General features: G+C 44.8%; 1 protein-coding gene across 1 annotated transcript; it reads left to right on the plus strand.

Annotated features, from left to right (window-relative positions):
- The first annotated feature begins 350 nt into the window (after window positions 1-350).
- On the plus strand, window positions 351-26,243 carry TMEM116 (transmembrane protein 116). Its single transcript, XM_032800604.2, has 11 exons — window positions 351-453; window positions 1,095-1,141; window positions 1,387-1,450; window positions 5,125-5,256; window positions 12,591-12,695; window positions 20,846-20,895; window positions 21,727-21,810; window positions 21,910-22,048; window positions 23,310-23,454; window positions 23,584-23,657; window positions 25,415-26,243. The coding sequence occupies exons 1-11, from the start codon at window positions 394-396 to the stop codon at window positions 25,613-25,615; spliced, it is 1,101 nt and encodes a 366-aa protein (XP_032656495.1). The 5' UTR covers window positions 351-393; the 3' UTR covers window positions 25,616-26,243.
- The last annotated feature ends 49 nt before the right edge of the window (window positions 26,244-26,292 follow it).

Below are 26,292 nucleotides of genomic sequence, written 5' to 3' on the forward strand. Positions count from 1 at the left end.
CCCCGGGGGAGCGATCCCCCGGGCTGCGCACACCGCTCGGCCAGACCCACGATGTGACGCGGAGTTTCCAGGGGCGTTGGTTGCAGCTCAGGGGGAGTTTTGCCAGAGGCAGGAGCGAGGTGTAGGGTCCCTGCGAGGCAGACGGGAGCAGGGTAAAGTCGGAGCTGATCCTACTTCTGCCACGTCTCTTCTCCGCCCTCCCTCCCTTTCGCATCCTCCCATCCCTCCCCGGGGGCTCTAGCCCCGGCCGGGTGCCGCCGCTGGCGAGGGGTGGCCGTGCCCAGCGGCCGCGGGGCGGGGGCAGGACTAGCCTGGCCGGGAGGAGGAGCCGGGCAGCGGCTCCCGGCAGGAGCGCAGAGCTCAGTGTCCCCGGGAAGGGGCTGCCGGCGCTCGATGGCCCTCGCAGCGCAGGCGGCCGGGCTCAATGTCGCCCGGCTGGAAGGGGACTGGCAGGTGAGTGAGCGGGCGAGTCCTGGCCGGGGACTGCAGGGCGGGAGCCCCCCGGGAGCAAGGCCAGCTCCCGCGGCCCAGCCCACCAAGTCCGTTCTCCCTGGCTAGCCCTGGATCTCACCATCTGCCGAGCCCGTCTCTGCCCCCATCCATCTAGGCGCCCCTCTGAGTGATCTAGCTGCCGCGATCCAATCCTCCTTCCCCTCGGTCACCTCTCAGCTCCCTCTCTGGCTTCACCTCCACTACAGCAGAGCTTCTTCCTCTCTGCTATCATCTTTCCTTCTCCTCCCTAAAGTTTCTCTCCATCTTCTCCAGGCTTCCCTCTGCGCTCCTGTGTCTATCCATTCAGCTAACCTCGCCTCTCCGTGATGCCAGGGCACCGTGCATAACCCAAACTCTCAGTGCAGGAAACCTGCTAGAGCGAAATCTTGGGTAAATGCTGCCTGGCTCTCTCAGCTTTAAGGTGCAAACATGGCTTTGAGTTTTCTCCTAGGCATCTCAGCGTTTGCACTGCCCCGCTGTACGCATCTGTGATCGAGTTTAGACAACTATTTAGCCGTTTTTTATTACAGATAGAAAATGAGGTTGCAGAGCATGTTTGCAGCTGCACTCACCATCCATCTGCATTTTTATATTTCCCCCAGGTTTACTCTGCTATAAAATGGATACAGTTTGTCATGGCCACTTTAAGGTACAGTATATTGTTTTAAACTAGTAAGCAAATGTCAGGAATGGCAGCCTTCCCTGCACCTTGCCTGGAGGTTTACTGCTCCCTTTACTTCTCTTTAATTGGAACTCAAGAAAGTAATTTATTATTAATTATTGTTTTCTTATTAGTAAGAGTATAAAAAGCCAATAGCAGCCCACTGTAGACAGGTCAAGTGAAACAAGATCCAAAGTAACTTTCTCCAACCAACCTGCTCTTTATTTTCTCAGTGTTATAGGTTCCAGCTCAATCATTGCCTATGCTGTCTTTCAAAATGTAGTGAGATCCCCAGAGGTAAGTATTCTGCCTTTCAGTTTTTAAGTTTGGATGTTTGTTACCCTGAGGATAAATCATATTTTATGTAACAAAACAGATGTGTTGGCATAAGTTTTCCACTAGGAAGGCTTCAAGTTTTTAGGCACATTCTCTTTTTATTATTAACAGAGTAAACAAACGATTTAATGCTGCCGGGCAGATGAATCAACAGAGCGTGGGCATATTTTGCGGTATTTATATACTGCTTCATGAAGTTCATATGCCATCAGTGTTTTTTTAATCCTTCCCCCTTACATGTATGTAAGTTAAATTGTGCCCATGTGGTCTGAGTCAAGAACGCCTTAGTTCCAATTCTTGCTCTTTCTGAGCCTTGGGACAGTCACTTCATCTCTCAGACTCAGTGTTCCAGTCTGTTAAACGGAAACAAGAATAAAATTTCAGGAGATGGAGGAAAAGAGGTTGTGATAATTTATAGATGCACTGCAAAAGGTACAAGGGCTGAGTATTATTGAGTCAAATTCTACATTCAGATACCCACATTCAGCTCTCATTGACTTTAGTGGGAACTGTGCATCTCTGTTTGTGCTCTGTGTGAGAGCACCAATTGACCAAATATAATTACATGTAAAGCTATAAGCATTATCCTAACTTCAGCTGAATGAATGATTCACAACAAATAATGTTTTCATTGAATTTCATCTATTTTTCTGGTGATTAGCAGTAACCCTTAGATTTATTCATGATTCCAAAAGATGCATTAATTTATGCTTAGCATTTCTCCCAAATATGAATGGCCCCCAAATATTTGCTGCAAATATTTGAGATTCACATGGTTTAGTTGATTACGTATGTCACATGGTGTCTCTTTTCCCTGACTGGATGACCTGTAGAGCTAACCAATAAAATGTAAATAGCAAATGTTCCAATCAGAAATAATTTAAAATTCACTTTCAATCAAAATGTGTGAATAACATTTGCTTTTCACAAGACTGCACTAATAAGACTCAAGAACTTCAATGTTTATGGAAAGATGAGGGAGGCTGAATAGTAATTTTCTGTCATAAATTAGGTGAGCAGTACTTCTAAACTTGTATTCTGTTATAATTATATCAAACTTTTCTATTTCTGTATCTTCCTTATCTCCAAAGCATGTCACATGTCATGGGTCCCACACACCCAAAACTCCCATGGAACACAGTGGGTGTGGGCCAAGGAGTCCATTGCAGACTTACAGGACTTATTCTGACAAAATGGGGGACTTTTGTCCACAGAGAGAAGACAGGGCCTCAGTGTTTAAGATCTCGTAGAAAGAGCCCACCCAATACACAGAGTAAACTTCCTGGAACGCCACTGATTTACCTTGGAAGAATGAGGGCTGGGTCATCCCTGCTAGGATTTGAGGAAGTGGCTCTAGGGAGCCCAGGTATTTCAACCCGGATGTCTAGAGGTGATTAGACCATCCCATCTGTGTCAGAAAGTGTCTTATTTCAAGAACTGTGACGGAGCTAGTTTGGTTACATAAGAACACAGCACTGGTAACTGTGTCTCAGGCTTTGAGGCTTGTATTCTGCCTAGAATGGTAGTTGATTCCTGATGCTTCAGAGGAAGCTGAGTACCTCAATACGCTCCCACTCCTAGTCACACCCACCATGCACCTGACCAGTTATGCAACTCTGTAAATAAAGGACATAGGCTGAATCCTTCCTGATGTTTGCTATGATCAGATTATTCCCTGACGCATGATATTTAAAGAGTAACATTTTTAAAAGAAAGGTTTATTTCCCAGTTATTGAGAAGTATGGGAATCATAGATACTTATCTTTCCACACTAGAACTTGCAGCTGAATGCCTAATTGTTGAAACATATTTTCTGGATCTACAGAATCCAGAAAACTCTCAGCATTAACTAAACCATGTTTAAGGCATGACATGTTAACGAAATAATTTCCCATTTTGTGATAAAGAAAAAACAGGGTAACTAAAAAATATAAACAGGGTCTAAGCCTGGAGCACTTGTGAATGCACCATAGAAGATACAAGGATTTCTTATGCAAGCAGATGTGCTTCAAAGAGTCCCCAGCCCAATCTGAACATATATAATAATGGCTACACATTTTGTCCAGCTAACCAGCAGTTTTAAACCATTAAATTTCTTTACATTTCCTTCCTCCAGTTTATAAATAATTTGGCTTTTCTTCCTGAAAGAACTGGCTTGCCTTCCACTTTAACAACAGCGTCACCTAGTCCTCCAATTTCCTTATATATGCCTGTACCTAAATAACCCACTAGATAAACAGTTGGGTTTCACTATGCTTGCACAGACCTGCATCACCTGTTCACTCGTTACAACTGATCATTCACCTTCTTCCAGGGTTGTTTGTTTTTAATATACTCATAGTAACAACCATGCAGAGAATTCTAGTCTGCTGTATACCCACTGCTTGGTTCTGCATGGAGAAATGTGTACAAGTGTTTTAAAAAATATTTTAAGAGGGATTAATAAATACAATGAACCTGATGATGGAAACTAGCTCAAGATATGCAAGTTAGCAATAAAAGGTTTGATTCACTGATTTACTGGGGTGACAGGTAATGTATGGTGCTACTAGAAATAAAGATCTTGAGATAGACATTTGGTTTCTCAGACACTGTATAAAACGGAGGTGCTTTGAGTGCCCACTGAAGGTAAAATATGCCCTAGAAAGAGCTTAAACAGAATCCACTCCCACTCTCTATCTGTAACTACAGAATAAGGACAAAACAACCTGCTGGCAAATTTTTATTGTTGTTAAACTAACTACATCAACAAGCCATTACTCTTCATCTATCAGGAAAGAGAAAAGTTCAAGCAAATATTGTGATAATGCACATTTATTTTTAATTAAAGGACAATGTCTGGTCAAATTAAGCCCACAATGTAGGTTCTATAAAATAAATAATATTTCCCAAAGCTAAGACCTATATAAATGTTTGGATGTTTTGTTTAGTTTTAAAAATTTCTGTAGAAATAAAGGCTAAATTTTTCACTCCTGGATGCTGAAAGTTAGGCACTGAAATCCGCATTTAGGCACCTAGATAAGTAAGTGGCCTGGTTTTCAGGGTGGCTGACCACCCACAGCTCCCACTGTCAATGAAAACGTGGTCATCATTTTTAAACAAGTAAATCTTTCCCTGCAGTGTTTACAGCTCAAATGCAGTGGTCTTGTGCATGAGAACTTGAAATTGGCTAGAAACTGACCACAAGCTAACTAAAGTGGTATTCCATTTTCCAAGCTGTGTTATGTAGCAGGGAAACAAACACACCCATAGACAGAAAAATGTAGGATTTTTCAAAATACTTCAGCATTTATCACCACGCATGTTACTAATAATGCAGCAAAGGAAATCTATTTTATTAAATCATAGGATTTTGAATCTTCAGAGCCAGATTTGGTGCAGCTCTCAGGTTCTTTGGCAGTTGCTAATGTGGCCTTGGCCAATGATCATTGAATCTTGGTGCTCCTGGTGTAAACATCTCCTGAGTGCACAGATCAGTCCAGTTTCCTTGTGTGGGGATAGCAGCGTTCTTAGGCTGGCTTGGTATGAAAGTATATCAGGAAATGGAGGGTGAAAATAAAACCCTTGTTTTAGCTGACCATTGTGGGACTATGTACAATATTCACCAAGCCAAATGATCACTTCAACTTTTCTAGGTGCGCCCTCTGTTCTACCTGAGCCTCTCCAACCTGTTTCTGGGGATGTGCTGGCTCATTGGGGTGCTTCTCTATACCACGCCAACCACAAATCAAGATGTTGTCTGCTATAATCTTCAAACAACTGGTCAGGTGAGTAACTCTGGGTTATCAGCTTGTGATGTAAGGTTGGTTTGCACAGAATTATGTCAAGAAGTGGTCTAGCGGTTAGAGCACAGGACTGGGAGTTGGCAGCCCTGGGCTCTGATCCTGGCTCTGACACTGACTTGCTGATTGACCTTAATAGGTAAGATCTCTGTGTCTTATCTGTAAAATGAGGATAATTGTACAGACCTACCCTACAAAGGTAAAGTCTGTTAGAGACAGAGAGTAACTTTAGGGTTGCTATGGGGAGTGTTCAGTTCTCTATGTTAAATGAGTTGGTCTTATCTCTTGTTGAGCAGGTACCCAAGGCTATCTCTGTGACTAATGTACTGCTGTATTTCCAAACTCCTCCTTCCTGTTACCCTTATACCAATAGTCTCCCAAGCAGTCCCATTGGATTACTCTGTGGGCTGCTGTGCTCGTGTTAAGCTCAGCCTGATGCCCTGAAGCTCAGCTGTGTGTCCTATTCTGTGCTGAATTCATGTGCAGGGGCATCAGTGAAGTGGAATCATTTTCCTGACAGTTCTTTTTGTCTCATTGGGTTGCCGCTGCATCATTAGGGTTTCCTCCTGTCAGAGTCGATTTGTAGATGTCTGAAGCATGCTAGGTAATGACTGCAGGGAGAGGAAAGGTGTAAGGGGCTGCAAACGGGACACTGTGGCAGTAGGAACAGCTCAGTGCAGAAACCCATTACCCTACAATGGCTATAGGGCTTTGGAATGGCTTGTACTGTGAAGAAGGGAGAATATTTCGGAAGCTATTTGCATTTAGGACTTTGGGGCTATTTAAAGCAGGCCAAATTAAAAATGAACTGTATTCTGGGCTGAAAGAGCTTTGCTGGGAAATAAAGTGAAGCCTCTTATCATGACAAACCCTGCCTGTGCCTTCATGGCCAGGGAAGTCCCCAGATGCAGAGGAGCTGATGTGCTTCCACTCCATGGAGTGGAGGGGATGCAAAGATTTGGGTAGCTGCACATGGGGTGCTCATGCCTATGTGCCAGAGACCCCATTCTATGGGAGCCACCAGCACACTGGATTTGGGACTGGGGAAGGGGAAGGACTGATTGATCTGTCACTTCATAGATCCAGGCCATTCATCCAGTGGAGAGAGAGCATGCTAGTTGTGAAGGCCACTGTACTCGAGAGGCAGGAGTGGTGGTCATGAAGTTGCTTCACTGCCTGGGATTGATTAATCCTTCCTCTCTGCCCTCTGAGGAGCTCCCAGTTCTCAGCCTGGCTTGTGTCAGCATTAAGCCAAAGAATTTCACATACAATAACTAAGTCTCACACTGGTCCAGGAATCTCTACACTGTGTGCAAATTCCATCAGTAATTGATGGAAATCAATTTACCCATCACTCCAATGTGGTGGAATATGGCAGCTGGTTCACAGCACATAGCAATGCATGGCCATAGTGGTAAGGTGAGAAGTGAAGAGAACTGATATCCATTGAAACTACAGGGAGAATTCAGAGATACAGCTTTTAATTACTTGAACTTCAGTTTGGCCATGGCACAGCTATTACCACCACTGCTCTTACAGGAATGCCATGGGCTCTCTGGCCACAAGCAGCCAGGAGCTCAGTTTTATGTCTAATTTGGAATATTATCTCAAGTAATTGGCTTTAAAAAAACAACCTGCAAAGGCTGAAAACTCTAAAGCTACTGTTTTGTCATCATCCCCAGCAGTGTCCATTAGCGTGAGGTCCCCCTCTGAATGTGCACCCTTGAACAGGACAAGACGAGGTCCTGAAGAGTACACTGTAGGGAGCAGTGTGACATTGGCCTCTGGGGTGGTGGAGGTTTTCTCTTCTTTAATTCCTATATTGCAGTCCAGACTTCAATCAGGTTTGTTCTGGTGTGTAGGCCACACATTTTCCATGTAGGCTACCAGGAAACCTCCCACCCCGCTCTGTCTAGCCAAGCTGGTGGGAGCTGGAAATGGCTTTTTGCATGTTGTAGAGAGGGCAGGAAGGTAACTTAATGTACAGCATGTGAGAGCGCTCACATTGTTCTGTGTTTGGTTGTCAGGTTACTGTGGCATAGTTTTGTGTTGGGTTTTTTTAAACATCAGTACACATGGGTTATTCCTATTACTCATGACACCAAGTACTGTACTTAGGTAGCAGCTATTCCATTTGGAGCTTATCTCTGATCTCTCTGGCTCATCTTATGCTGCTGTAAAAACAATGATACACATACCCCTTGAGCCTCGAGGTACGGAACAGGTTTGTATGTAATTCAGCCATTAGGGAAGGCATGGCAATGACCCCTTGGCAATGAGGGGAAGTCTACTTGGGGGTTATACAAGGAGAATGAGCTCGGGAAGAGAAGTGAACATATGGGAAGATTCACTAGGCGTGTGGCTGCAGGGAGCTTGCAGGACAGAAGTCACTTTACAGGCCACATATGCAAATTTGCCGTTGGAATACTATCATGAGGCCATGGTTCTTATTGGTCAGACATGGCTCAAAGAGGTCAGGGGATTATTAGGGTGACCAGATCACACAGGTGAAATATCGGGATGGCTGGGGAGGCACGGAGCAAAAAAAAGAAGAAAAGAACGGCTGCCGGAGCTCCACGCCTTGTGCCTGCTGCATCAGCTTGCCTCCGCTCCGTCTCCACCTCCCACCTCCCTCCAGCACTTGTGCCACCATACAGCTGATCAGCGCAAGCCTGGGAGGGAGGGGGGAGGAGGAGGAATGTGGTGTGCTTGGGGAAGAGGCAGGGCAAGGGCGATTGGATTTGGGGAGGGATCCAATGGGGCAGTGAGGGGGCAGAGCTGAGAGCGTGGGGCCAGGGCGGGGATTTGGGGAGGGATCCAATGGGGGAAGGAGGGGGCGGAGTTGGGGGGGCGCGAGCCCCTCCGGGCTCCGCTCCACCTGTGAGTGGAGACAAAAATATTGGGACAATTTGCATCCCGACCAAAGGTAGGTCGGTACGCGGGACAAATAAGCAAATATCGGGACAGTCCTGATAAAATCAGGATGTCTGGTCACCCTAGATTAGGTTGTCATGGCACATACTTCTCTGGGGAGTGACAATATCTGCCATTTGTCTGGTTCTGTTTACTCCAGACTACTTTGGGAAAGGTTGGAATGCATGTTGGCCTGGCGTCAGAGCGCTGTAGTGTGTCACAGGAGATGTGGGTTTGGCAATGACTTCAGAGACACCTCCCTTCTTGACCGAAGTGCAGTGAAGGAGACTGTGTGCTCGAGGCAATGCTCTGTCACCACTGAATTCAGGGGACGGCACACTCTGCTTCCCTGGTTTATGGCAAAGCAGCTTGGGGGCATCTGCAAGAGGCTGGAGGAAACGGAGCCTAAAAGGGTAGCTGCAAAATGAGGGAACTTGTCTTTCCTTTGGAGCATAAAGTCTTGGCTGCTGCTGGAGGCAGGACACTGGACTACACAGACCTGCAAGGTACAGCGTGTCCTGTGTCCCTATCAGAGAGACCCATCAGCATCTGCCTTTGTCCCAACCTGAGAGACAGCAATAAGTGAGCTCCTGTTGAGATGTTTATGCTACCGCTGCCAGCTCCTGAATGCCGTGTGTGTGAGTGAATCCATTACCCTGATCTCTTATGGTTACACAAACACATATAGCCAGTGAAGGGGGCTACAGGGGACTCACTAGCCCCCCAGACTGTTCCCAGGTAAGGACAAAGGCAGTCCCTCTCTGATGTAAGGGTGCTAGGTCTGGCAGATCCAACTTGCACTCTGGCAAGATCCTTTTCTGTTATTAACTCTAGGACGGAATTAAAATAACCTGAGTGCTTACCATAGCAACCCCGGCCTCTCGTGGGACTTGTGATAAGATACAAGGTGGGGAGGAGGCGGGGTGAGAAGTCAGGCATAGGTTGAGACAGGTTGAGCAGCACCTCAGCAAGCCTCATGTGAGCTGTAAACTAGTTAAATGAATAAACCTCCACCCATCCCCACCTTCTGTGTCCTGGGCTCAAGAATCTCACAGATGCTGGATTTCATAGACGTGCAGCAAATAACAATGACATTCCTTCTGTCAGAATGTTCCTTTGGGCACTGATTAATGTTTGTAAAGTGCCACGAGGGGCTGGAGGTGGGCAAAAGACTGTTATTTATTAGTGTTCTTAGATTAAGTTCAAAGGGAAAGCAGTGCAAGGTCCCTTCTGCTGCCCCACCGTGTGATATGGAGGGATGACCTCGAGAGGAAAGAAGGCAGTTTAGACTGCCTGGCGCATTCAGTCTTTGGCATCTCTGCTGAGAACCAGGAGCTCAGTTAGTGCCAGTTGTGGTGGTGGTTTGTGCTGTGTGGACACTAAAGCCAAACTGAGACTGCACACACTTCATCATATCAACCACTGAACAGTTGTCAGATGGTAACAACATTTTCAGTCATGACTAACCTGTCCTGGATTATTCATTTTTCAGTGGTGCTCATCACTCTGAGGCCCTGGCCCTCAAATGTGTTTTGCCACTTAACTCCCATGGATTTCAATGGGAGGTAGGTACTTAAATACCTTTGAGGTTTTAGGCCTGACCTCCTCAAGCATTAATAGTTTTCCCTCCCAACTTTCTGTGAGATAAAGAAGTATTATCCTCCATTATCCCTGTTTATGTTTTCTGACAAAGACAAGCATCATAATTCCACTCTGCTTTACCAATGGGGCTCAAAGAATTTCTACTACTTTCTTCAATGGAAGACAATACAAATCATAGTTCCTTTCCCCAAATGCAGGGCCAAGTTCATCCCTGGCATAACTCCACTGCAGTCAGTGGAGTTACAATTGGGGTCAATGGGTGATTCACCAGATATGAGTTTGGCCCAAGCTTTTATTTTCTCTTCCTTGACAATTTCCTCCACTTCAGTCCCCAGCACTTAGCTGAACAAATGACATTAAAAAGTAACATATTTTCTCCTCTGCTGGCCCTTTCCGGTCGTAACCCTTGATTCCGTGCTACAAAACAGAGAGGATGACATGCTGTAATTATGCACTTCATCCACAGTTTCCCCAATTAAATTCTAATGACCTAATAACATCCTTGTAGATTCCACTCTGTTTGGCTCGCACAATGGAAAATCGCAAAATTATTATAAGTAGCGACTGGAGAGGGATAAACAAAGGGCTCCTGCTTTCTCCTACGCTCCAGCTTTACTTCTGTATGCCAGGCTCTGATGGGGACAGTGGCCTCTGGCCTGCAGGATTATCCCCAATGCCAGAAGCTGAGGATAGGGAGCTAGGAGAGCAGGGCTGTTTTCCTGGTTCTACCAGTGATTCCATGAGAAGCCTTGGCTAAGTGTGTGTGCCTTAGTGCCCTCATCTGTACGATGGGATAATAACACTGACCTAGCTCTCGGGTGCTGGTAAGAAGTAAAATGGGTTATGTTTGTAGAGTGCTTTGAGAGCCTCCCATGGAAGGGCAATGGTTCCTTATTAAAAATCCTGTAATGAGCCGGAGAGTCATTGCAACATACCTTACTGCAAAGCAATCGTCACTTCTCTTGATCTTCTTAGCAATGGCTAAGAACATCTGTGGTCTCAGTGGGTATGTCTGCACAACAAAGGGAAAAAACATGGCTGGCCCATGCCAGCTGACTCTGGCTCGCGGGGCTCAGGCTGCAGAGCTGTTTTATTGTGGTGTAGACTTCCAGGTTCAGGCTGGAGCCTGATCTCTGGGGCCCTGCCACCCCACAGGGTCCTAGAACCTGGGCCACAGTTCAAGCTTAGACATCTACACAGCAATGAAACAGCCTTAAATCCAGAACCCCACATGCCTGAGTCAGTTGGGCCAGCTGTGGGTGACTAGTTGCTGTGTAGACATATCCAGTGAAGCAAGAAACGCAGTGTCTCTTACCTCATCAGTAGTCTCCCATGATGAGGTGACATGAGGATTGCCAGTGAGTGACACCAGGATTGACACTGAGTCCTCTTCACTTCAGTCAAGCAGGAGGTAGCCAATCCAGATGAAGGATTTTCTCACCCAGTTCCTCCTCCCACTCTACCGTGCATGCTCATGCTTCCCTAGTTGAGAACTTCCAGGAAAAAAAATGGTGGTTCACCTACACTAGCCAGATATCCAGTCACTTGTCTGAACCTGGTTGCCACTGGGGTGTACTGGATGGGCACCCATCCAGACTTTGCCATGTCACAGAAAAAAATGTACGAGAAATTTCTTTTTTCAGTTGCCCAGAACTTCCTCAAACAAATTCTTTTTGTGTTCAGATTTTCTGTGCTTGGTCTTAGTCCAAAAATGGTTCTCAGAGCTGGCAGGGCTGGAAAACACTTCAGACCAAATAGCTCTAGATTTCTTATTTCTCTCTCGCGCGTTCCCTGTTGCTGCTGTCTTCCTTAAATGCACTATGGTTTGTTATTCTCACCAATTCAAGGGAAGCCCCAACAGTGTGGCCAGATCATCATAATGGAAGCAAATTTAACCGCAGAGTCTGTGTTGTCTCCTGAGAGAGACAGCACAGAGGGAACAGCCTAGGGGGATGAGGACCAAGATAGCTTTAAGCCATCTTTAGACCATCTTGATTTTGGACTGCTGTAGGGGGTCAGACTGGTCCCTGACGTAACCACTGGGGGCTTCTCTAATTTAAGGCAGCGTTCCCACAGTTGCCTATGAGCTGTGCCATGGTGCTGGATGCTATGGGCATGCTCCCTTCTGATCCCAGCTCCATCCCCAGCCATATTTGCCGACTCCACGGGCTGGAGCACCCATAAAAAAAATATAGTGGATGTTCAGCATGATCAGCTGTTTGGCTGTGTTCAGAAGGTGCTGGGGGGAGGGAGAGGAGCAGGAGCAGGAAGAGGCAGGGTGAGGGCTTGGTGGAAGGGATGGAGTGGGGGCATGGTGGGAAGAGGCGAGGCCTGGGCAAAAGTGGGGGGTCACTCACCCCCTGGGAGCAGAGGAAGTCGGTGCTTATGCCCCCAGCTTAGTCCCTTCGCTGGTGCCTGTGAAGGAGGCAGTGCTGGGTTGCCTACTTCAGCCCTATGCTGCTCCAGGAAATTCTCCCCTAGCCCTTTGTGTCTCCTTTACTGCTGCTGGAGCAGCATACGAGCTCAGGAGACAGGCCAGAATCAGCCTCTTAATTTTTGGCATGTCCTGATTTCTGTATCTAGCTCGCCAGGCATTTCTGCCATGCTCAGGACTATGATAGCTGAGCACCTACTGGGTGCTTTATATTTCACCTTTAGCACTCTCTCGGGGCTCGTTTTTATAGCTTATACAGTGTCGTTTTGTCAAGTGCTCTGGGTTTGTTGGAGATGAAAGGCGCTAAGGTGCTATAGAAAGTGAAAATGATTACGGATGGAATAAAATAAGGCCTGTTTTTATTTTTCAGATATTTTATGTAGCCTCTTTTCTGTACACTGTCAACTATACCTGGCATCTGTACATGGATTTAAAGGTGAAATACAGTCAGAACCTGTACAGCATGTCCCCTCTGGTGAGTGCCACGTTGGCAGTTTTTCATATTATTTGTTATATGTTAAGAACTAACACTGTGCTCGGTGCTGTACAAGCATAAACATAACGGCAATTCTCGCCAGAAGGAGCTTACAATCTAAGGCCCTGATCCTGCAGCTGATTCTGTGTGGGTTGATGCCTGTGCCCATGCAGAGCCATTGAAGTCGACAGGGGCTATTCGTGGATCTGCTTTTGTGTTCTGATTGGAGGACTAGGCCTGAAAGTCAAAAACAGAGAAGACAAGTTGCACAGTAGGTCTCAGGAAGAAAGAATAACTGGGAGGGCCAGATCTCTTAACTATTGACATCAGCTGAGCATCTGGCCCCAAGTGGTTTATTATTGTCACTAACTCACTTCTGATGGGCATTGCAGAAGAAACAAATCTCAAGGAGGTATTTGCAGGAAAGGGATGTGGCTTGACAAGTCAGAACTGTGGAGAGGCAGTCCGGGCATGAGCAGCATGGAAAAAGGCTTAAAGACAGACCTTAATGTCCTTGTGTTTCAGTTTCAACAGCTCTAAAATGGGGATAATTCTACTGAGTATCTCATAGGAGTGTGGTAAAGCTCCATTCGTGAATGCCTGTGAAGTTCTTTAAGAGCATCAGGTGAGCGGTGCGATGGAAGTGAGCTGGCATTTAAAGTACTATTCACACTTGGAGCAGGACAGATTAGCTCTGCAGAGAAGGGGTCACTACTATCGTCATTAGCCTTTAAAAACAGCTCTTCAAGATCAAGTGTAATCTTTGGGAGCAAAGGAACAAGGACACAGTCCTCAGAAAAACACACTTTGAGTACAGGCTAAACAAACACTTCACACACCCTGTGACCAAACTCAATCTTTTCAGAGCAGTTTCTTTGTTGTTCGTACCTGACTAAACTCTGAGCAGCTTCTATCTCTCTGAGAATTCCTCTTGATATATTGCTGCAGAACAACTGGCTTTTTATACGCTTATACGACTCATCCCAATGAACACACTGGCTACGTTTCTGCATATCATTCCTCTTCCCAACCAAGAAGTCGCATAGTCATCACCCTGCACATCATAGAGTTAAATTCCTCAGATGGCTCCCATTCTGCATGGCTGTTGGGGAGCAGCAGACTTGACAGATGAAAATGCACTTCTGAGAATTTCCATTCTTAGATTTTGGATCAGCTCACGAGGGCGATCTTTTCCTTTCTTCACTAGTCCCTACATTCAGATCCAAACTTCTTTACAGACTTTTTATTTCTAATAATGAGCCACCCAAACTCTGTGGTGTGTGAAACTTAGTTCTGAGTGTTGTGACTTGAGACCATCTCTAGTCCTTCTGTGCTTAGCTAGCACTTCTCTTTTTATTTCAGATTTAGGGCTCAATCCACCTGGACAACTCTGGTCTCACTAATACTAATAAACCGTCTTAACCTAAGGGCCTCTTTTGCCTAGAAACCCCAAGAGCTCCATCTTGTCCCTTCTTCCCTGTCTACATGCACCTGGAAAAGACAGACTCAGAGGATGTGACATATCCAAGGCACAATCTGGACTGATGAACCTGGGGTGCCTTTTACACGACTTTGCTGTAAGAGCTCCCACTCCTGGTCTGCTCACACAGCCTCCATCATGTAAATTATTCCCAGTTATATTGTGAGTGCTGCAGCCAACCACTCTTGATTTACAGTGCAGAGTGATGCAAGTGAACTCCCAGTCCCAGGCTTTCCCCAGAAATGAACGTCTGCTAGTGCCCAGCTCGCTCCTGGACATTATTAATAGAAAATGATATGCACATACCCAATTATCCCAAATGGAGTTTCCCAAACACTTCAGTTCAAACACACTGGTTTAAATAAAACAATGAAACAAGTTTAATTAACTGCAAAAAGACAGATTTTAAGTGAATACAAGTAATGAGGCATAAAAGTCAGAATTGGTTACAGGAAAAATAAAAGTGAAATGCAACTAATGCTTAACTTAACAAATAAGAATGAATTCAAAGCAAAGTCTCCCTCAGCACACGTTTCAGCAGTCCTACTGGCTGAAGTTCTTTCAGTCAGGATCCCTCCCCTAGTCCAACGCTGCTTCCTTTGTTCTTCGGCTGTTGTGGATGCCATGGGCAGAAATAAAGGGAGACACCATTTGATTTTTTAACACCTGACTGAGGCATCATCTTGTCCTTTGTCTCTGGGGAACTGGTTTGGCCGCTCCACAGACTTGGTACCTGTCTTAGTAACACCATACAGTGAAATCTTATAACTTTACATACAATGTGCCACACGTACTTTATCAGGACAATATTGGCCAGCAAGTTACTAGTTTTCCAATGATACCTCACAAGGCATACTTGCACAAAGATCATTACAATAGTGTGCAAGGGGTGAATACGGGGTACAGACAGTCACACCTCCCCCCTAACAAAGCTGCAAGAGGGTTAGACCCTGGTGAGCTGGAGGCAGCAGGTCAGGGGCCTCTTTCCTGGACAGGGCATCTGCCACTGTGTTTTCCGTAACCTTTGTATGCACAATTTCCATATCAAATTCTTGGTGTATAAGGCTCCAGCGTGGATGCCTGGAATTTGAGCCTTTAGTTTTGTTTAACCAGATTAATAGTGAATGATCTGTTAGGACCCTGAACTTTCTATTCAAAAAGATAGGGCCTTAGTTGCTTGACTGCCCACACTATGGCACAGCATTCCTTTTCTAAGACAGAATAATTCTCTTCAGTGGGTATCAATTTTTTGCTTAAGAAAGCAACTGGGTGCTGCTTCTTATTCTCCCGTTTGCGTCAGCACAGCACCTAGACCAGTGGTCACCAACCGCTCGATGGCGATCTCCAGTGGCAGTGCAGTATGGCTGCCTAATGTTACCCTGCCCCCACACCACTCCCAGAAGTGGCCACTGCAGCCCCGTGGTCCTGCGGGTGCAGGGGGAAAGGGGTCTCCCTCCGCTGCTCCTGCCTGCAAGCACCAGCCCCGCAGCTCCCATTGGCCAGGAGAGCCACATGTCCCCCACTATCCCCACCCCAGAGGCCTCAAGGGCATCTTGGCCCATTCCAAGAGTGGAGTGGGAACGGGGTAGGCAGGGAGCCTGCCTTAGCCTCGCTGTACCCGCTGCCAACCGGAAGCCACCAAAGGTAAGTGCTGCCCGGCAGGAGGCCACACCCCAACCCCCATCCCTGAACCTCCTTCCAGAACCAGCACTCAAGCCTCATCCTGCACCCCAAACCCCAACCTGAGGTCCCTTCCGGAGCTAGCACCCCATACCCCCTTCTGCACTCCCAAACCCCCTCCTGGACCCCAAGCCCCCAGCCCTGACTCCCCTCCCAGAGCCAGCACCCCATGCCCCCTCGTACACCTCAACACTCTGGCCCAGCCCGGAGTCCCCTCCTGCACCTAAATTCCCTCCAAGAGCTTTCACCTCTCACCGCCTTCTGTACCCCAACCCCCTGACCCAGGCTCAGCCCAGAGCCCCCTCTCACACTGCAAACCCCTCAGCCCCAGCCCGGAGCCTGTACCCCCTCCCAAACCCCAACCCCTTGCCCCAGCCCCGTGAAAGTGAATGAGGGTAGGGGAGAGCGAGCAATGGAGATAGGGGGGATGGAGTGAGCGGGGCAGGGCTTTAGGGAAAGGGCGAGGCCTCAGGAAAGCGGTGGGGTAGATCCTGAGTTGTCCTTAGATTCAAAAAGTGATCTTGGGCTTAAAAAAGTTGGAGACCACGGACCTGGACCAACGCCTGATTCATCTGCAGATGGTTCAAACATTTTGTCAAAATCTGGGCTAGCTAGAACAGACTTTTCAGACAAGCTTTTCTTTACCTTATCACATCCTTCCTCGCATGCCTTCGTCCAAATGACCTTGTGGGGTTTAGTCTTTTTACATAGATCAATGATTGCAGATACAAAATCACTGAACCCACACACAAACCTTCTGTAATAGTTTACTAGGCCTATGAAAGATTGGCCCTGTTTCTTGGTAGAGGCACAGGCCTATTTGCAATGGCTTCAACTTTTAAGGGATCAGGATATTTGACCTCCCTCTTCCCAGTGTCCCAAAAAAGGGACTTTGGCTGCTCCAGTTTTACATGTGGAGGCTTTTATGGGTAGTTCTGCCTCTTTGAGTTTTGACAGCACAATTTCCAAGTGTTTTTTGTGATCAGCACCAGGGTTGCTAAACACTGCGGTGTCATCCACCTGTGCCCTTACAAAGTTCTGTAAACCATTTAACACATGGTTGATCAGCCTCAGAAAGGTGGTTCCAGCATTAATTGAACCAAATGGTAACATTGTAAACTCATAGACTCCTGTATCAGTGATGAAAGCGGACTTTTTTTTCTGTGCATCCGTAGCCAAAGGAATCTGCCAATAATCATGAATGAGCTATTTAGCTTTGTTTAAAATGCATATCATCAGTTCTAGGCATGGGATATACATCTAGTACTATGACCACATTGTTAAGTGCTGTCTTTCTTAGGGAGCAAGATCACAGGTGATGCTCAAGAGCTGTCAGACTCTTTAATTACTCTTAGGTCTAACATGCTTTGTATTTCTGCACAACTTTGTTCTTGCACCTTGCCAGTGGCCCTGCAGGGTCTGCTGTGAGGTGGCTGTGGTCCTTCTGTGATGATCTTGTGAGTTAGTAAGTGTGTCTTCCCGGGCTTGTTAGAAAACACTTCTTTTTGTTTTTGCAGCACTGCCAACACCTCTGCCTTTCAACTGATGTTAATGGACTGCAGATATCAATGCTTTCCAGAGCTGAGTCAGTTTGGCATTCAGCCATCAGATGAATGAGGTTGTGTGCCTCAGTTTTCCCTACTATGCAGCAGATCATGTTTACTATGACTTCCATATTGTGATAGGCTTTAGGTCTGTTTACATGTACTAGTTGTAGGACAGTATCACCATGAGGCTTTTTAACATATGAATCTTCTGTCACCTCACAGGGTCCTTCTCAAGAATTTTGCATTTTGTACTTTTTCACAAGAGTTAATACCAACACCAAGTCTCCTATATCAAAGGAGTGTTTACAGGTATTTTTATCATAACACACTTTTTGTTTGGATTTCCTGTCCTTAAGGTTATTTTGAACAATACCCATCATGTCTTTTAACTCCTTCCTGAGCTTTTGTACATATTCAGTTACTGTCTCTTCCTTTACCTCAGTGCCCCTTCCCAGGAGTCTCTGATGAGATCTAGGGGTCCTCTCACCTTTCTTCCATATTGGAGATCAAATAGGGAGAACCCCTTTGTTTCTTGAGGTATTTCCCTATAAGCAAACAGCAAAAATGGTAATAATTCATCCTAATTTTGAATCCTTTTATTTGCATACATTCCCAGCATGGATTTTAGGGTCCCACTGGTTTCTGGGTCATATGAGGCAGCTTTTCATTGTTTCACCCCACATAATTTCCATAGCTCACTGAATAGCTGAGACATGAAATATGTCCCATGATCAGATAAAATCTCTTTAGGGAAACCCACTCTGCTAAGAATAGTGGAAAGGACTCTTGCTACAGATTCTGCCTCAATGTTAGACGGAGCTACTGCTTCAGGATATCTGGTGACAAAATCCACCATCACCAAGATATATATATTCCCTCTGCAGATAGGATGTGGCATAGAACTAGAGTTGCTATCCCTCCAGGATTGTCCTGGAGTCTCCAGGAATTAAAGATTATTTTTAAATTAAAGATTATGTCATGTGATGAAATCTCCAGGAATTCGTCCAACCAAAGTTGGCAACCCTACATAGGGCCCACAGTGTCCATTGCTACTCTCGGAAATGCCTCTTGTATTACAGGCAAGGTGTTTAGAGGAAATTTCTGGGGTCCTGCAGGTCTTTACCTTTTTTTGACATAATTCACAAGAGCTGCAATAATCCTCACATCATTCTATATTCCTGGCCAGAACAATTTTTTCTTTAACCTGTCATAGGTTCTCTGTGCCCCAAAGTGACTCAGGGGATGTGACATTCCCAGGGCACAATCTGGACTGATGAACAGCTGAGTCACCTCAGCAATCTGACCTGGGGTGCCTTGTACACTGCTAGTGTAGACAAAGCCTTAGTAACACCATACAGTGAAATCTTATAACGCTACATACAGTGTTGCCACGCATATTTTATCAGGATGTTACAGACCAGTGAGTTATGAGTTTTCCAATGACAGCGCACAAGGCATACTTGCACAAAGTTTATTATAATAGTGTGCAATGGGTGAATACAGGGACACAGACTGTCACAGGGGAAGAGGAAGTAGTGATACCAGTTAAATTCCTGATCTTAAAGGGGAAAGCATGCTGTATGCTAATATATTCATGGCTATGTGCCTCAGTTTTCCCAACGATAAAATGGGAATGATGATCCATGACTGCAGCACAGCATTGTGTTATATTTTTGCGGAGTGGGATAATTCTACCCTTTCCTAAAGGCAAATTGGTGCCAGCACCCACAATACATCTCCCAGTGAGCAGAGTCTCCAACAGTCACAATTGTTTGTGCTTGTCTTCAGAGCTTCATTACACTTCTACAGGACTGTGCCAAGTTATGCTGCACAAAATAAATAAGCTACATGCAAAGATCTCATCAGAAGTCTGTTACTTTCCAGTTTGCGTCTGAAAACTGGAATCCTCTAGCTTTGGAGGAGAAGCCATTCAATACGTTGGTGGAAGAAGCAGCTGCACAAGGTTAATTTCCATTGCATCATGCACTCCCCATTGCATTGTGCACCCTTCAGTTTGACTCAATAAAACGTTCTTTGCCATGAGCCGACATTGGAAAAATCCCTCCACATCTTGTAAGCATGGCCGAAGAAAGGTGTGACCTAGTGATCTGCACACAGTTCTGAGAGCCAGGAGCGGCTGATTTCAAATATTCACCTACCTCTGGTATGGTCTGATATGGAGATTAATGATTTAAAGCATTTTGATCTTATAAAGTTCTCTGAGTCTTAGTATTTATAACTCCCTTCTGTTTTGGGCAAGTACCCAGTCATGGGAATAAAGGGGAATTTGGTTCAGAGTATGTTGAGTACAAAAAACTGACTCATTCCCCAAAGGAGGAAAATGTGAGTCCGCATACAATGAGCAGCTCTCATTTGTTTTCTGGCCCTTTTCATGGATTCTCACACTAATATTTATTACAGCATCTGGTAAACATTTACCCACAGCTGTCTCTGGAACACCAGAGTCTCATATTCACATAGTCTTCCCAGGGAGGACAGCATCAAGACTAAACATGCATCCATGTTTCTTGTCCTTTCCTTAATGTGACATGAGAAACTGACACATGAGGGACAAATCTTCAGGTGGCAGGAAAGTCACGTGTTGGTAAGTCAGTGAAAGTTGGTCGAGCAAAATTCCCATTGATTTCACTGGGGCCATGATGTAGTCCAGGGAATGAGTATTTGATGGTGTGGTTTACATGCCAGCAGGATGCAAGGCTGGGCCTGTAGCAGGAGAAAACAACTAAGGCAGGAGATGTAGGAAGCTTTAAAATAAAGCACCCTTCAGCTCTATCATACACACACCTGATTGTGGTTTTTCCTGGTGCACTCCTGCCTTCCATTTCTTCCCTTCAGTTTACACTCACTGGTACAATTGATGCCCATTTATGGATGTGTAATTTAACCCATTATTTACATCACTGACGTCAGAATTTGGCCCATTTTCTCTGTAACATTTTTCAGAGCAGTCAGAGTTCTCTGACAGCCACACAGTCATATCCCCTTCGTCGGGTGGCTTTCCTGGAGGAAAATGGCTATGTTGGAATCATTCCTGGAGAGGAGTGCAAGAGTTGCTGTGAGGGACTAGTGCTCTCAGCAAGCCAAAATGTTGACCTTTGCATTTACACTAGTAATCTGGGTACTTTCCCTCCAAAGTAATCCCTCAAGACTAGGGTTGCCAACCCTCCAGGATTGTCCTGGAGTCTCCAAGAATTATAGATTAATCTTTAATTAAAGATTATGTCATGTGATGAAACATCCAAGAATATGTCCAAACAAAACTGGCAACCTTACTCAAGACTGGCATTGTATCCCTACTGAGAATTTGTGCACTGAGCTGTTCAGAGTTCTTGTTTTGATGAGCCTGGCTGAAATGAAACTAAATGATAGTTGCACTGAAATATAAGGAATGATCGTTTAACTAAGCTTTTTCATCTTTACAGGCTTTAGATCATGCAAATTGCATTGGCCGAATAGCAACAATTTTGTCCAGGTAGGCTTTCGTTCTCTCTGACAGTGTTAGATGTTTATAATAAACTTGAATGTTTTAGACCCAAACTATTCTTTATTTAGAAACAAATCTTATTCAGACTTGACTGTGTTTCCTGTAACATGGTAATCATGTTATTCTGGGCTTACCAAACTCAAAGAGCCAGATCCTCAGCTGTAAATTGTTTGATCTCCATTCAAATTAGCTACAATGACTCAGACTGCAATGAGCCAACTTTTACGAGCACATGAGATTGTGTGCGCGTGTGTATGTATATATATATATGTGTATATATATATATACACACACACATCTTTCCTCCAGTGCATGGAATCAGGACTTTGCTCACCTGTGTGTCATTGGCCTCATGCTGCCAGCAGCTAATGGAGATTCCCCCTTCAGAGGATCAAAGTTGTATTTTCACTGCCACAGTGAAATTCAAGTGGCCATGGTATGCAACATGGTGACAGCCACTAAACCTTGGATGCCACAAATTTGTTACTGTTGTGCCTTACCTATCTGACAAGGATTAAGTAGTGGTTCTAAAGTTCTTTGAGACCATAAAGCATTATTGATACTAACAGTAGTACGTTGAGATGATAATGTTCCTCTGAGATGATCAGTAATAGACTCTGAAAACAGCTAACCAGGTACAATTCCTTCCATTACCCGTGGCCCATTCTTTATGCCACACAGAAGCTGTAGGCTATAACACCTGAGTGCTAGAAAAATATTGTTTCCGGCTGTTCTCCATAAAAAGCAAAATGACCTCTCAATAGCGACAGAAGAGAGGGCAAGTATAGTAACTGAGCTATCGCCATTTTCTCCCCTCAGTGTCATCCCTTTCCTATTAATGGTTCCTGTGTTTTGTCTGGGCAATAGCAGTGATTGCTACCAGAACTTCAGCCAGAACAACGGGTAAGCTGCAACCCACCTCTGAGAGCGCCCTGCTTCCTCTGAGACTGATGAAAGGAGTCACAAAAGTAAACACTCAGGCTGTCCCCTTTCTGACTGCAGGTGTCTCCTGATGCATACGGAAACAACCATGCTCACTGGCCAACTGCAAACCCATGGTGGCTCTGTTTGTTCTGTGATATATTTCTATGGTGTTGGAGTCTTCCTGGTCTCCTTCCTGATCAGCTTCATAGCCATTATGGTAAGAAATATTGTCCTTGTTCATCAAACAGTGAGTTGCAAGGATGATAGTGATAGACATTTATACAGAGATGATCCCTAAGCCACTTCAAAATCACTGATGGATCATCTCAGCAGTTCCTAGATTCATCCCCTTGAATGGAGGAACCTGGGCACTGCCACTTTTCCTCTCCGTGCCTCAGTTTCTCCATCTATAAAATGGGATAGTGATACTGACATCCTTTGTAAAGCGCTTTGAGATCTACTGATGAAAAGCTCTATATAAGAACTCGGCATCGTTGTTTTTATTATTTTGGGCCAGGCCTTTGCTTGACCAGGTCAGAATTATAAAGGCATTTTCTTTTCCTTTCTCCTATTCTCCTCTAAGGCTGGGTAATATTGCTTCCCTCTGTGGGTAGCTATAAATAGATGTTGGTTTTTGTGTGTGATGTGCCTCGATGCCAGGGTGAGGGGCAGAATATAAATTATTAAAATAAATGCATATTTTATTTAGTTTGTGTATGACTGTCCCTTTCCCACTGAATGTCTGTAGAAGTTCCATCCAAAAAACATAGCCCTTTGTGGGCACAGGAATTATTCCACCCACCTCTGAAATGCCCCTTTCTCTGAGGTGGAATGCAGCAACTATTTAACAGCACACAACATTATACAACAGTATAAGGCAGGAAGTGAAGAAGAAAATTGAGTCCAACTGATAATACAGGCAGAATGTATGATTTAGAATTGGGTCAGGATACCAGGGTTACCACATGCCCCAGAGGATATTTAATGACTGCAAGTGGTTAGGACTTCAATCTTGCATCTCATACAAAAGAATGATAATTTGTTTTAAAACATGTTAAGGGTGATTGATTGTTTCCTGGACACCAGCTATATTATCTGCTGCCACACTAGCTAGAATAAAAATCATAACTGGAATCAGCTCTTATGCATTAAAATATAAATCAACCACAACTTCTCTCATAGATGAGTTATGACTTTAATTGTCCATTATACTGTCTTCAGAAGTGTGTTACTGGCCACTGCAGAAGGCAGGATACCAGACTAAATGGACCCTTGCTCTGATCTGGCACTGTAGTGTCTATTTTCCAGATATTTCTTAGATTAAATAAGTACCACATGAAGAACAACCAATTAACAGTCACTAGTGCTTTGAAACTCTAGATTAATACTTCTTAAATCAGTCAGTACATGAGACACACTGAATCATACAGTTGCATTTAAGTAGTCATGTATATTAAGAAATGCATTTTCTTTTCTAGGTTCTTCTCATCCAAGCCCGAGCTTTGTACAAAAGGTTCATAAACTCAACAGGATTCCTGGGTGATCAACAGTGGGCAATGATAAAGATAGTGGAACAGCGAGTGGTTTACTACCCTATTGCTTTCTTCTGTTGTTGGGGCCCAGGTTAGTAGAGAGCTAGGTTACTTCTGACAGGTTCTAAACCTCATATTCTGGCATAGGGAGAGAGGTAGCAATAGTAACTGGAAAGAATGAAGGCTAAATCAATATCATTTTATCAATCCCTTTTCACAGCCGTCCTTCTCGGAATAATGAAGTTGGCTGTTTCAGTGAACAGCAGAATCTGCATGGCTCTTTATATTTTACAGGTAAAACCCTCCAGGCTGAAATCGCTTATTAGAACTTGTTTTCTCTCCTTTGTCAGTCATGTGAGCTTTGTTTGGTTCTGTACTCCAGCTGGAAACATACAGTTTGCTTCCACCCACACAAACAGTGCCTAGAAGAGCTTGTGTCTGATTTACGGATGGAATAGAGGAAGGCTCTTTGTAGTTGTCCTTACGTTTGTTTTTTACATGCTTGTTAAGATCACCAGAATTAAAATAAGTAAGAGTTAGTCTCCTCACCCTATTAGGGCTTCTAGGTGCTGGAAATACTGTGAGAAGATCAGATCTTATGTTATTCTAGACCATAAATGGAGTCCTAAGGCATTAAAAACCCTGGTGAAATAGGTCAAATGCAGACCCTGAGTTAAAGAACTTTATTTGGGTCCCCTTGAATACTGCTATTTGGGTTTCTACAGGACCTGAATGCATAACCTGGGTTTGTGACACTGTTAGCCAGGAGTTTTCTTGGAAGGCCATCTCTTGATGCCACTGAAGCTGCAGTTAGCACTGGGCACTAAAAAATTCCAAAATTCATCTGTCACACTGGGATGTAGACAGATCAAAAATTCAAAGAAAAAAGGAGGCACAGTTTTATGAACAGACAAATGTGCAAACTGTTGAATCTCTTAGGGCCAGATATTAATTAGCTTACATTTCTGTATTGCTTTTCTTCCCCTTAGGATTCCCCAAAGCATTTTGCAAACTTCACTCTGATATACAAGCTATACCCAGGGATCATTTCCCCTCCCACTGAATGGCAGCTGCCCCCAAGGTAGAACCCAGTAGCTGTTTCCTAGCTCAGAACATCATCACACTGCAGTTGAGGCCAGGAAGACAGGAAGAATCCTGTCTCCAACTGAAAGAGCAGAGAAAATGCAAGGAGACAAAATGATTACCCTGACATTTGGCCAGGACATCAGAGTTAATAATCATCCTTTTGTGAAAAGAACCAGTGGGGGGTTTATAACCATGAGTGGTCAGGGCCTTGGTTTGGCATCTCGCTCAGCAGATAGCAACTCCAGCAGCACAGCATTCCCCTTGCACCACACAGGGGTCAATACTGCCTCAGAGGGAAGAGGGCCAGCTACTGAATCATAAATATCATTTCCTGCAGCAGCCTGTGGTTTCCTCATATAAGCACTGAACAAACTAGATTCCACTGAGTTTGGTGAGCGCTCAAAGTGGAACGGCTACAGGCAGATTTTGAAACTGGCCTCGACAGTGGCACATAAACTCCAGGGTGGTTGCAAATAAGCATCTGCTGTGGAATGGAGCTTCTACCTACCTGTTTGTGCCCACCCAGGTTGTGGTCACAGTCTTTGAGGGCACTTTGAAAACAGGACAGGTGGAAGGATCCTGCACAGATTCCAAAAGGTCCGTGTCCGTGTGCTGAAGCACATTTGAAGCTTGATCCAAAGCCCACTCAAGTCAGTGAGACTTCTCCCACTGACTTCAATGGACTTTGGATCAGAATCTCTGTGATTAAGCCCTGATAGGGCTCTTAAGATTCATTCCAGTTTCAGGGAAATACTGCTTTTCCTTGGAAATGTATCCTTCTATGGGTTAACTGAATCCAGTAACAGAACTGCAGCTCTGAGTCTAGTACAGACCTTGGCCCAGTGGCCATGGTGAAACCTAGGGATTAGAAGTTAACAAAACCCAATGTGCAGGAAGCTGTGTAGGGCAGGGTTATATCCTATGCTATGTGGAAAGAGACATTTATGCTCTGAGTTCTCTCCTAGGCTCTAACAGCAGCTTCCCAAGGGCTCCTAAACTGCATCGTTTATGGGTGGACCCAGCACACGTTCCGCTGCATGAAACGCAATGCTTGCCGTGACATCGACACACAGACACCTCTCTTACGTTCCCAGAAAAAGTATTATGCCAGCACGTTCCCCACCAGCACCCAGGCAGCAGCTGTAGCTACATCCACGGCATTGTGACAATTCCCTGCCCAGAAGCAGTGGGCAGCATGTTGCCCTGCAACCCTGGCTTGGTCATGTCTGTAAGACATCAGCCAGAGCTATTCCGCTGATTTTCTTGTTCTGAACTGTTTTGTCAGTAACACATGCAGAATTAGGCTGGAAAAGCCTGAGCACATCTAGCTGGAGATCAGCTGTTTTCACAGAAGATCATTATTTATTTTATAGTATTTTATTAATTTGTAATGGATTATTTTACCTTTGTAAGCCATTTAGTGCAGTCTTTTCCTTATGAAACATCTCCAGGATTTGCTGGGAATTGTATATCAGGGATCCTTTACAGCTCCTTAAAGACAGTTCTCATAAGGGTAGATGATTAGGGGATGTTTTTCTTACCTCAGTGATTATCAGCTATTTGTAATTACAATTGAACAATAAAGCCAAGGTGACTATTTATAAATCATGCCCTTCTGCCTCCACGCAATAATGCAAAGTCCAACTGTGGCAGCTAAATGCCAATCACACTTTCAGGTTAAAAATCACTGTGCCCTGTAAACCCATTGAAGTTACATCATGTTTTTATAAACTATATTTCTTTGCTTTAAATTAACACTGAAATTACTCTGAAAACATAATTTAATTTTCATCATTGATGCTGTTTGTTTACTTTTTGTGTTTCACTCAGCTTTGAGAATGAA

This window comes from Chelonoidis abingdonii, chromosome 22, assembly GCF_003597395.2.
Source record: "Chelonoidis abingdonii isolate Lonesome George chromosome 22, CheloAbing_2.0, whole genome shotgun sequence".
Taxonomy (NCBI): Eukaryota; Metazoa; Chordata; order Testudines; family Testudinidae; genus Chelonoidis; species Chelonoidis abingdonii.